This window comes from Pleuronectes platessa, chromosome 10 (assembly GCF_947347685.1).
Source record: "Pleuronectes platessa chromosome 10, fPlePla1.1, whole genome shotgun sequence".
In the NCBI taxonomy this organism is placed as follows: Eukaryota; Metazoa; Chordata; class Actinopteri; order Pleuronectiformes; family Pleuronectidae; genus Pleuronectes; species Pleuronectes platessa.
The window spans coordinates 23826099-23839240 of NC_070635.1; the positions used below are offsets into that span (position 1 = coordinate 23826099).

Here is a 13142-nt window from a genome sequence, read left to right on the forward strand (position 1 = left end):
AACCACTGGGCATTTGCAGCACAATCTCAATATAGTCCACTATATGGACAACCAATGGTCACCAACAGAGCAACATATACCATCATGCATTTCCCTAGCTTTGTTGACAGGAAGAAAAATGTTGGAGAGACGAAAGGTAAAGAGTAGAGCAGGAACACAAAAACCTGTTGATGTTCAAGTATACTTCATAGGAGCATAGGCATTTATTTAAATAACTTAATGGAGTAAATGTGTGGGCGAGGAAAGACTCACAATGTTAAAGAAAGTGGAAACAAAGCTTCTATAGTGATCAGTGATGATTGTCATCAATAGCTTGTAAATTCTTGCGGTGTAGTCAACAATGTGTTGTCTGCTCTCATATTGACTTTGACCTTTGACCACAAAAATCATAGCACATCAACTTTGAGGCAAAGTAATGGTTTGCTCCAAATTTGAACACATTTCCTCAACGCGTTTTCTAAGATATCACGTTCATGATTTGAAGCACATGTTTTGTCAGATCACAGTGAACTTGAACTTTGACCTTATTTTTTAGTGGCAGGTGTAATGGAGTTAACTTCAGGCTTTTCTAATGAAACACTTTCATGATGTTTTATTCACAGCCAAAATTAAAAAACATTCTCTCAAAGAAATCTTCAGAAATCAAGTTTTAAAGGCCAAACAATGTGTTTAGTGTTATATTAAAATATAGATTTTACATACTTAGCTGTGTTTTCATTTTGTATGTTGTGATTGTTCAGTTACTCAGGTGCTTCATTAAATGCATACACATTAAGTCTAAATACAGTACTGTATATGTTGTATGATAGATGTAAACTTCTACTACTCTTTAAAATGCCACATTAAAGGCAATTATTATATGAACTAATCACTTCAGTAAGGAGTTAAACACTGTTATAGGGTGGCTAGGCTGTAGGAGATATACTGGGTTTGCCCATTCGGCATGTTAAAGTGTCCTTGGGCAAGATACTGAATCCCAACCCCTGATTGCAGTTTGGGAATGATGTCTGATAAAGTGCTTCACATACACAGTATGAATGTTTGTGAACGAATGAATCGCAAAACTGTACTGTAAAGTGTTTTTTACAGTACAGTTTTTCTAACTTTTTACACTAGAAAAAGTGCTTTATAGACCAATTATTATTTATAATGGAGTCAAACACACTTTATTAAGGCTAAACACATTTTAACAAAGTTAAACACATTTATATTGAGGTAAAACTACCGGTCAGCCACTATAAACCCAATTGGACTAAAGTCATTCAAATTGCACATTTGATATCCCAAAATCATTTCAAGAGGATTGCTGAATGCAGTGTACATTTCCCTTTGAAACTGCATTGTGAAAACTTTACAACTGAAAATGGTGTCGCATACAGGCAACTTTTTATCTGTAGAAAATCATTAAATAAATCCCTGTGTCCAATAATCCAAAATGTAGAACAGTGCATTTCCAGTCCTCAGGAATTCCCTACAATCACCTCATAGCAGCAGCCAGGAAGCCATGCAAGTCTGTTCCTGCTGCCCGTGATGAGGCAACAGCAGTGAGCATAAATATCAGTTTATGATATTCATCCCTCAGACAGGAGAGGGATCTGACAGGATACACAAAGACTGCAACGGTCAGGTCTAAAAATCAAGATATTCAGTGTTAAAGTTGCAGTGGGCGTGCTCTCCTTTATTTGCATCCAAGCAATTTTTGTCTTCCCATCAACTGGAGTAAGAGCCTTACTTTAAATAATTGCATTTCCCTCAAAGCCATGTAGATATATATAGATATACATAAGATTCAGAGGTGTTGTGCATAGATTTGCACAAATAATTAACACATGGAAAAGCTGGAGGAGCCTACAATCCATTACGATCCATGTGCAGCATAGGAGGAGGCATCGGCAGAAACCTGGATGATTTAACAGGAACTCATATGTGAGCGTGTTCTGAATGATAGAAAAGACAAACAGAGCGATTGACCTTCATCATATCTCTTGTCTTTCATGCAGATGCCATGTGACGTTGTGCAAAAGCATTACACAAATTTGTGTGCGATGCAATCAGATATGAGTATTGCTACGGCAGCTATGTGCTGCAAGTGATAAATCCTACACCAAGAACTGAGATGTAATCTGTTGTGCAAGTTGTCCTAAAATCAAATTAAGCTGTCACTGGATTGTCATTGTTATTATGTGAATGGATCATCAACACATTAAATGAAACATATTTGATGCTGAACTGTATTGTCACATTAAATTTTTATGTTGATTTATTTATTTTTTGTCACTGATTTTCCAGTCAGTATTTCAGAAAAAAAAAATGTTCAGGGAACTGATCTATAAGTGTGTGAAATTTGGTGAAAGTGAATTAAGAAGACTGTTGGGTAGATTCCTGCACCAGGTCGAGTATCAACATTTAAGAAAAAGTTGTGTCATAGGTAAGAAATACTTTTATAAATTAATGGGTAATCACACATAAAAATGAACCCAACATGGTGCAAAATTAGAAATTAGTATTACATCTCATTCTCAATCAGCTTACCCAGTCAGCTGCAACAATTTATTTTACTGTGAGAGCCTATGAGACTATCTTTGATCAATTCATTTCCCACTCAAATAAAATATAAGGACAAAAATAGCCAGTCTTGAATTTTTTCTCAGTGGCTTTGCTGCTTGTAAAAAGTGCTACAATAGCTTTCACTAGCTTCCAGCTCTTCCTGTCCTCACTGAGGAAACACATCGGACGCTGCAGGAGCACAGACGCTGCAAAAATGGACAGAAACTTTCCCAAGGACACAACTCAACCACCAGAACGTGAGGACAAGGAGCTTATAACCCATTTGATGTGAGTGACTGAGTATGTTTAATTACAAGTAACAGGTCAGGTCGTGGGGCATATGTTAACAGGTCCAGAATTGACTTGTCTAGTTTGCAAAAATAGACCTGTGTGTATGCGCTCAGGCCATTCAAGTTATTACTGATATACAGCCAATAACACATAATAATACGCAGGCCCACATACTGAGCGTTGAGGAAGTTACATCCTCCACTGGCCTCTATCAAACAACACTTGAAATGTTATTTTCCAAGGGTGGTCTTCATGCTAACCACGCCCAACTCAGCTCTGCTGTGCTTCTCTCGTTCGTTCCGGTGCTGTACAGGGAGGTATGGCATCCGGCCATGGCAGCCTATTGTGTTACTTTCAGCATGGCTGGATCGCACTGCACAAGTATAATGAGCACAAAGGTCAAATAAGCGGGCTGGTGTTAATTCAGTGAAGAAATGATTAGGGGACACTCAGTCTCAGATGGTATCTGTGATAGAGTTATGAAACAACATGAGAGGTCAACACACGCAAGTGACAAGCAGAACAATGGCCAACGTGTGTATTAAGCCTGTGTGATTAGGATTTAATTACCCACACACACGCAGAAGTGTGCGTACACCCCGAAAAAACGCACATTTTCTCGCACTCACACATGCACAGACTGCCAGTCTGGAGCCTGGCGGACTTCGGCGCTGATCCCACCCTCATGCAGCCTTGCAGGGGGCTGAGCATGGTGCCAGGCCTGCCTCGCGCCCAGACGGATGCCCGCTCTACTCCCCCATACCAACAGAGCTGCTGCCAAACCACACAAGGAGATAGTAAATGAGAGCAGAGGGCTCTGTTCAGCTTCCTCACACACACACACGTGCCATGTGGTTTATTTTATCTGACTCATACCCACACACAAAACACAATGCAGGCAGCCAGGCCGGCAGCCATTAGGGGCCTGTTCATTGGTGAACTCTTGTGCTCAAGCTCTATAAATCTTCAAGCTACCATTATTGTTGCACAATCTTGAGGGTTCGGGTGGTAATCTGAGAAATCAATGGGATGTTACTGGGGGGTTTTTCCCAATGTAAAAGTAGACATTTTTGACTGGATAACACTTAGATAGAGGCTATTAGAACTAAAAACATAGTAAAGCTGAAGCAGAGAGGAAAAGTCATTAGTTGTTCAGTCAAGCGCCAGTCTTAAAGTTAAAATAAAGCTTGATGATGGCATTAAAGGAAAAGTAAGGAGACTGAGGTTATTTCAATTCTTCTTCAGGGGGAAACGAATGCATCTGCCAGATATTATGGAAAACCAGTTGATAGTTGTTGAGACTTTGAACTAAAAACATCAGCGTCATGGGGTGTTAGGAGAATTTAGGTAAGGTCTCAAACACAGTATGCTGTCTCCACTCTTCATCCTCTGGACACCAGAATGTCTGCACAGAATTTAACGAAAAATGATCCACAGATCAGTTGGGACTGAAGCGATGGCTGAGTAACACACTAGCAGACTGACATTTTGAAACCCAGAGCAACGCTGCTATGATGGATTTGTTCTTTAATTTTCTACTTAAAACAAAACAAAACAATGCAAGTCAATAAACAAAGTCATCATGATCCTCTTATGGTGCTGCTTATCAAAGCCATAGTAATGAGATATGTGATTAGAGGCCTTTAGCCAGTAGGGGTGACAAATTGTGTGATTTATTCACATCAACTTTATTTTATCAATTTGTTCAATTCATCAAACTGTTGTTTTTACAACGAGTACGTCTATACAGATTCACCATCTGTATAGAACAAAGGAGAGAAAATATGACATAGGTCGATCGACCAAATACATTGTTGTATAGGAGTGTTTTTTTCAGCATAGAGGTAAGGGGTAATGTAGAATGCAGGGGCTGCAGAGATTTCCTTTCAAACACTCTATTTATGGTGTGCATCACTGCCTGTATAGCCATTTGTTGTGAATTTTTCACTGGCAAATATGCATTTTCATGTTTCGCGCCATTAATACTTGTTTTAAATGGACATCCAGCACTATGGAGTAGTACTTTGCATCGACTCTCTTTTAATGTTCCTTTTGATTAGATCCAGAGGGCCACATTACAAACTATATTGGCTGTAATATCTCATTTGACTACAATTGTTTCAGACGCGTAACCGACAGATTAGTCATCACTTTCTACAGTTAATCACTTAAACCAGCAGCTGCAGCGCACGGAGTGTGAACCAGAGGCTCCACCGCAGGTCACACTCCACAGCAAAGGCTGGGAGCCATTCACACACACACACACACACACACACACACACACACACACACACACACACACACACACACACATAATCAAGACTGGGAACCACTGTCATGAGGTCAAGACCTCCACTACAGCTGAGTTGATTAAACACGTTTCTACAACCCACACACTGCCCAATAAAATCTGCTCTGCTGAGGGATGATGACTGCCTCACACTCACTGGGAGCATCACTGGCTCCAGCCCAGCAAGCGAGACACGCTACTGCTGCACGGCTCCACTTCCACTTACTCGACACGCCTTTGGGGAGCAATCAGCACGGCTTCTTGTTAGTAGGATAATGCCTGTTTGTACACGTGTATGTTGTATGAATGAATATTTCCTCCCCGGACCCTCCACTTGGAGGCAAAGGTTGCTTCGGAAGCATGGCACTGCATAATCCGCTCCTGAATGAAGGCCGGGGGGGAAGATAAACATTCCAGGACAATGAGACCCTCCTTTACCCCCTGCTGTACTCATACCTACTTAAAATCTTCTTACCCACAATGCAACTCTTGGCTCAAGTGAATAATCCCCCACTCCGCTCCACCCACGCCCCCTCTCTTTCCCGCCGGATGCCGCACTCTGCCACTACAGAATAACATATCCCCTCTCCTAAAAGCCACAAGTGTCAGCCATGGCTCAGATACAGCCCTTGTGGGCCCTTACTGAGCATATTATGTCCAATTCAACTGGTCTTAATATACTTTAATAAGACCTGTTTTTGATTAATTCTCCCTTGAAACCGGTAGTAACACGGCTACTAGGCACATATAAAAACTGAATGAATGGAGTCAGGCTGCCAGAGTCCAGAGGGGGGAAAAAATGAATCCTTGTGGATTTGTCCTCACCAGCTGGCTCTTGAGCCCAATATAATGGTTGTGCCCATGGCTCTCAGAGCGCCAGTGAGAGAAAACATTTGCCCAGTCTGTAATGTGTTTAAGGTGCGCAGTATGATTCAGTTCAGGTCATAAAGTTTGTGCATGTCACATCCTGAGTGGAGGGACAGGGCCGCTCAGCGTATATCACCCTCAAGAGAACAGGGACAATAGCTTTGTGTTGTGTTTGGATGTCAGCGTAGAATAAAAAGCATGGGGGTTAAATAAGCAGAAAAAAAATACTTACAGCACCCATAGGAAACACCACACTGTGTCTGTATAGAAACGCCTGTCTGTTCCATGTTATAAATGGTGATAAAAAAAATGTCCCCTACTGCACCTGCTGTTATAAGGCCTAACCGCAGAAACACTACCACAGTGAATGACTCATAAATATTTTCCCATTTGTCGTCCTAGCGTGAAATAAAGTCAAACACAGCATGGTGATATTAATGCACAAAGTGAACATTAAGACCATGAATCTTTTCCCCCTTCCTGCCGGAGAGGTGAGGCAGATGTGGAGCGGCTTCCACGGCTGTGATCAGCATCCACAGCGCAGCTTCCTGCACTCCCAGCACTGCAGCGCAAATGTTTCTGCAGCAAAGCAAATAACTGTCACAGGCAGTTAGCTTTTATTGAAGAACATATTTATTTTGGGGATTAAGTTGTTTCCCAGCAACTCCAAATGACACCAAAATCGGCGTGGAGAGTTGACTTTGGATTGCATTGTCGCAATTAGGAGCGAGTTGGGCAATAAAAGTCACCCGTTAATGCCACCATTTAGCGGGCTCGTACACATCATGATGGCTAACATATGGTAAACGTGTTCAAAACATTAAGATCTGCTTGTCCTTTTGACACCACCGTGTTCCTGCTCATTGCAGGTTCGGCCCATGCCAAACACCATGGCTAACCCATCTGAAGATTAACGATTCCAGAATTCCCTCAACTCAAAGGGCAAGCGACGGCTCATTATACAGTTATTAGAAAACAGCAAATTATTACAACATTTATTATACCCAGGCAATCTTATTTGCCCCACCAATGTCATTACTTCCATTGCTGCCCTCCGCGTTGGAACGAATGTGTCACATGTGCCACGACTGCACATTCACTGTATAGGCCACAGTAGGAGAATGTGGAGCAGAGGTCCCTAAGCCCCTCCTCTTATCCTCTTACTGTCATGTGAGGCACATAAAGTGTGTACAATAGATGCACTTACACATGCTGCTTTAGAGGCACAGATTGCTATCACTGATCCATCCAGTTCGGAGCCCACTGGGTCGTTTCCTGTTAGTGGTTTCACTTGTTGTGCCTTTGAGGCAGGCTTTAATAATAGGACCCAACAGAACTAATGAAAATGCTCTCTGTCAGATTAAAAGGGAGCTTCAGTCTTAGCCACCAAACCACATTCAGCACAAACACACGCACGCACGCACACACTCCCGAACGCACGCACGCATAAATGCTTACACAAACACACACACACACAAACACACACACACACACAATAGTGGTTTACACAGGGAGGCCGTTCCTTCTGATGTGTAGATGACATCTAACCCTCTTAACAACACTAAGAGTACCACCAGTGTCCTGTTTCTCACAACAGTAGAAAAAGAAACGAGTGGATTGATGTCAAAGGGGAAAGGTGAGGGCAAATAAACAAACCTATCCATCCAAAATGTTGCACTGCAGTCCTTTTTGTGTCCCCTTCTTTTTCCATGGTAGACGCTGCAATGTGGCGCTTTAGTGGTGGTCTTTGTGCTTAATGAATCCACTTCAGTGCAGTTCCTCTCCCTAAGCCTTAAGGTTTAATCCCCCAGTCTGGAGCAGTGATAGTCTGGCCCAGGGGATGACATCTGTGAATCGTTCATTAAATTGTAACCAGCAGCAGATGTTTTTAAAAACAACTTGCTACATCTATGCCTTGTTTCATTGCCTGCAACATTCACTTTGGCTCTGCTTCATTCACTGGCGGACCTGACTGGCTACGTGGATCTGCTATGGGATTATTTGAAAATAACGTGCAATTCTACAGTGGTAGAACTCAATTACATGTAAAAGTCCAGCTTTCAAATACGCATTTAAGTATAGTGTAAGAGTAAAATGCACAAAAGTATTATTAGTAAAATGTCCTTGAAATGTCAGAAGTAAAAGTTCTTGGCCCATATCATTAATTGGTAACTGCATTACAACGGTATAATGCTGTTGTAACTGCATGGTTCACACATGTCATATAGTGTTCTATAGAGTTAGCCTTGTATGTACTGTTGTATGCAGTGTATATAGTTAGAAGTTTAGTTTACCAATTACGAACTAAGGGGTTGGTTCTCTCTAAATAAGTCACATCTCAGGGTTCATGACTTCGTTACAGGTAAGGACAAAAAAAAAATGTTAGGCGACAAAAATCTATCATGACCCAAAATGATGACATATGAAACAGACAAGAGTAACCAAGATGATGTTTTTAAAGTCGTATTTGATATTATTTAGTAAGATAAACCTTTGGTTTTTAATATTCTATCCTAACTTTAAAGGTAGTAAATAAATCAGATTAAAATAGTAGCAACAAGTATAATATTTTGATCAAGCAGGATTTATTAACATTATCATAATATGTTTTACATATTTAAAATGTGTTTGTATGTATCACATTATGTTTATGAATAAAATTATGAATAAAACAATATAAATATTGTCTAGTATGTTTATATATCCCAGAAAATGTTGTTAAGTTGATAAGATGTTTTGTAGGAGGATATGTCGTTCTTTAGCAGAATATATTTATTCATCACAGATGAATGTTTTTTCCACCAAAATATGTTTCCATATCACAAAATGTATTCACTTCCACCAGAATGTGATTACATATCCCAGAATATTTCATATGTAGCACAATAAGTTTAAAAGTAGCAAAATGTGTTTATATGTAGCACAAACTGCTTATATGTCGCAGAATAAGTTAATGTGGAGTAGAATAAATTAATAAGTAGCAGAACAATTTAATATGTCGCAGAATAAGTTTAAATGTAACAGAAAAAGTTAACATGTATCAGGATAAGTTTATATAACAGAATATGTTTATATGTAGCAGAATAATTTTATATATAGTAGAATAAGTGTATACGTTGCAGAATACGTTTATATGAAGCAGAATAAGCCACGCTTAAGCTAACAAATTTTGGTCAATAATTGTAGCCACTATTACAAGAATGCATAGAGACGTACAATTAACAATTGTAAAGGATAGTGTACTTCAATAATGAATGTTAACATTAGCTGTGTAGCTGTTTTCTCATTAATTATCTACCCAGTTAGGTATTTTTTGAGTTGTCCGTAAAAAAAAAACTCAGCGGAAGTGCTAAATTGTGAAAATGAATGGCCTCCAGTGTAAAATATGTTTAACCACATTGAGCACCTGTAAAAGATGTTCAGGCCTTTAAATCTGGCCTCAAGGTAGAAATGGAGCGCACGAAGAGTAGGATACTTTAACATGGAAAGCCTCCCTGTGGAAATATCATGTGTGATTTTGTGATAGAAATTTTACTCATTAGGGCAATGATTGATATTGATGTTTTCGAAAGATAACAAATGTTGCCTGAGAAGTCAGGGTTGCACTCATGACTTATGTGACATCCTCACTGACGAGGTCACCAAACAAAGACTTAACAGAACAGAGGATTTGTGTTTGTAAACTACTCAAGGGATTTTGAGAAACAGATGCTACATTCCAAAGGTCTGGGAAAGATCAGGTGACAGGATAATGGTCACCTGTTGCTTAACATGAAAGAGGTTGATCGATAACATTTATCTCCTCTCTAGGAGGGGCTTGGAGATGTATAAAGTGTTGCTTTTTCCTGTATGTCATTGCTCATTGTATGAGATCCATTCCATGGTCTTGTACATTGATGCCCATCTGCAGATGTAGAATAAACTTCAAGAAAAACATTGTAATGACTTGTGCTTGATTATTGAGAAATTCCCATGACAATTTGGCGTTGTTGGCAGGGTCACTGATGTGAGAGGACATTCTGGATCTCAAAGCTGAAGGTAATAGTGCACAAAAGAGTCTAAAAGACTCTTACCTCAACCTCCCTAAAAAGTTTGGAGAAGTGGGGACTGGATGCTGAAGAGAAGGAGAGCCCTCTCACTGAAGTGATCAAGCGAACCGAGTAAATTCCCATGACAGATTTCAAGGGAGTTAACCATAGCAGGAAGACTATGGCCTGCGTCTCCCCGGATGATATATATGACACAATGTGATTCATCTGTTGCTGCCCATCCGTAAGCTGTCTGGCAGATTTGGCTTTTTTTCTCCTTTGGGACAATGATTATACAGTATGGATCTTGGGCTAAATTAGCTGTGACTTGCATTAAAACATGTATTTTTTTAATGTTTTTTGAGGTTCATAAAAGTGCGACATGCATCACATAAAGAGTAGATTGAATGAGTGTGCCTGATGAAAGACAAGTGTCACCACTAAATACACATTGTTGAGGGATTACACGCTGATGGTGGAAATGAATGAAGTCACCGACGACACGCATGTTTTTTTTTCCGCATCCGTAAGGCTGTGTCATAGTGAATTACAAACCCCTTAACAGTGCCGTCATGCTGTTAGTGGCCAATCGACCGTATCCAATCCTTTGGCTGGAGGCAGAGCTTGTATCAGGCAGTGCGTCATGATGGATTTTACAAATGTTATTTTCAAACTTGTATAATTGTACACTGAAGTGAGACAAAAACGCGCATTATTGGAGTTTAGCCACATATATTATAACCAGAGACAAGAATGAAAGCTTCATCGTACAGTCACATTAAGTGTATTTTAATAAAACACAACGTACACATATGCAGTCCTATGACCATACATTTGCTGGATCCTAATTATTAAAACCTAGAATATGTCAAAGCATAGTTTCATTTGTCGTTTTTTCTTCTTTAAAACACTGAAATCAGTAGATGAGGTCAAATGAATGTTATACAACACTTTGCGTGACATCAGACAGAAACCTTTTCCACTTGTTAAAGATATGCACTGCTATAAGGAACTCAAAGAATATTTCCGCATATAAGAGTAACAGTATGAGGCAAAAGAAATCTCACTGAACAAAAAAAGTACAAAATAGAATTAATAAATAAATCAAATATATACCATATAAATGAAATAGCTATGTTTGCGGCTATGTTTATTATTCGTTTTTAATCATTTTAATCTGTAGCTTGGTATTACAACCCTTTTATCTCTAAAACATTGAGAACGGTGAACGAGTCAATACTGAAAATACAGTAATAAGCTTTCATAATTAGATAAATTATGTACACGAGTCTGTCGCCATGCTAGTCGAACAACTAAATTTCTTTTATTATCCACACTATACAGTTAGAGCATAAAGCGGTCTGAACGTAAACAGTTTGTGCTGAGAATAAAATACTTTGCAACTATGCATGGTAATTTCTTTAATATTACTCTCAAAAATGTACATAACATAAAGGCCGCACATGGGAACACTCTGTCTCCATTTAGAGGGAAGGTGAGGGTAGCTTTGACATAAATATAGAAACAAAAAAAGTCTCTTTCAGTTCATCAGCGTCAACTGCTTCAGCCAAATCTCTTCTGCCTCTCAATTCTCCATCTTTTCTTTCATCCTCCTTGGTTCAATAACTCCCCCCCACCATTTCATCCCAGGAGTAGTTCAGCTCAGCAAAACTCCCTCACTACCGCTCCTATCCACCTCCCTCTAGCGCTCCCGTCTCCACGGTCTCTGGTTGCCGGTCTTCCATCACGCCGGATGGTCAATGACATGACGTGTTATTGATGGGGAAATTAGTTAATGTCAACTGCAATAGGTCCACAAGGCAAGACAAGAGGGCGGGGCTGGGGGGCAACAGAGTCACCGGGCTGGTCACTGCAGGAGGGGGAGAAGCAGCAGGAGGCAGAGACATGAAGCAAGTATTTGGATATGTTGATACTGACATCGTACGTTACAAATAGTAGTTGTGAGTCATGGCTATGTCCTGGTGGGGTGGGGGTCATCAGGGGCGTTGGGGAGGGGATGTGAGGCAGGTGTAGAGGTGGCGGGAGTCGTGATAGTCGTCGGTTTAGAATATGGGTGCAGCAGCGGCTAGCAGCTTCGCGTTGGTTCTTTGTTCAATGGGCAGTTTTCAGTCCCTCACTGGCTGGGCCGCACAGAGGCCAAGTGGTCACTGTGCTGGTTCTGGGCCCGAAACCGCAGCCTCTGCTTGTTCTTCTTCTTTGGTTCTTTTGGTCGGTGCTTCCCTGAGCCCCCTGGGAAAGAAGAGAGAAAAAGATAGAAATGGTTATCTTTTTGTTCAGTACCATCCACACTCATATCATATACATTGTTCTCCAAGTCAACAAGCATTACGCCTTTTTCAATGACCTCATAGTAAATTAAATGGCCAAGGGTAGATTCCTGGATGGTTCTGGTGCTGAAGGTGGTCAGTGTGTCTTTGTGGTAACATAATGAATCCCCTTCTCTAAGGACGATATGCGTATGGAAGGACGACGATACAGATCATGGGTCGGTCTTTTTTCACAAGCTTTAACATTGCACGACATTTTCACAGTTTTATAACGACATAGAACCAATTCATGGATCTTGTTTTAATGACCTTATTCTTATATTATATAATAATGATGCACTTTCTTACTCCAATTCCTGTTTGATCTAATTATTGCGAACCAACCAGTTGACAGCAAACATCCGGCAAGGTATTGTTCCAGATTATTCCAGAGTCTGGGGCTCAAATTCCAGAGTCTGGGGTAAAATGGGCTAGGGGAAAAACGTGTGTGGTGGTTGGTGGGGTTGGTGACTTTGCTGCCAAAACCCATAATAGGTAAATTCAGCCCTGCTTTCAATGCACCAAGCTTGTATACCAGTAAATCGTCTTCCTCAAAAAAGTGTTCAATATGTTGATACTATACAGATGAGAAAAACTCCTTCAGTATGACAGAATTCATCAGGTATTTTGTTTGTGGTTAGACCCATGCAGGTCTGTCTTCCACAGAAAAAACTGTGTCATCTCATAACCTCACTGAGCCAGCCGCACCGTAAAGAGACTATTGGCAAATAATCTTTGGCTGCAGCAGGCAAAGTGCGGCCGTATTAATCGGGACAGTTTTAGATTTCATAC

The 13142-nt window shown here is 40.4% G+C and overlaps 1 protein-coding gene across 1 annotated transcript in view; it reads right to left on the reverse strand.

Moving 5' to 3' along the window:
- Positions 1-10791: 10791 nt before the first annotated feature.
- rspo2 (R-spondin 2) overlaps positions 10792-13142 on the reverse strand; it is a 59489-nt gene continuing 57138 nt past the window's right edge. Inside the window, exon 6 of the mRNA XM_053433459.1 lies at positions 10792-12273. Within this exon, the coding sequence (XP_053289434.1) occupies positions 12158-12273 (116 nt within the window). The 3' untranslated portion in view covers positions 10792-12157. The remainder of the gene's footprint in view (positions 12274-13142) is intronic.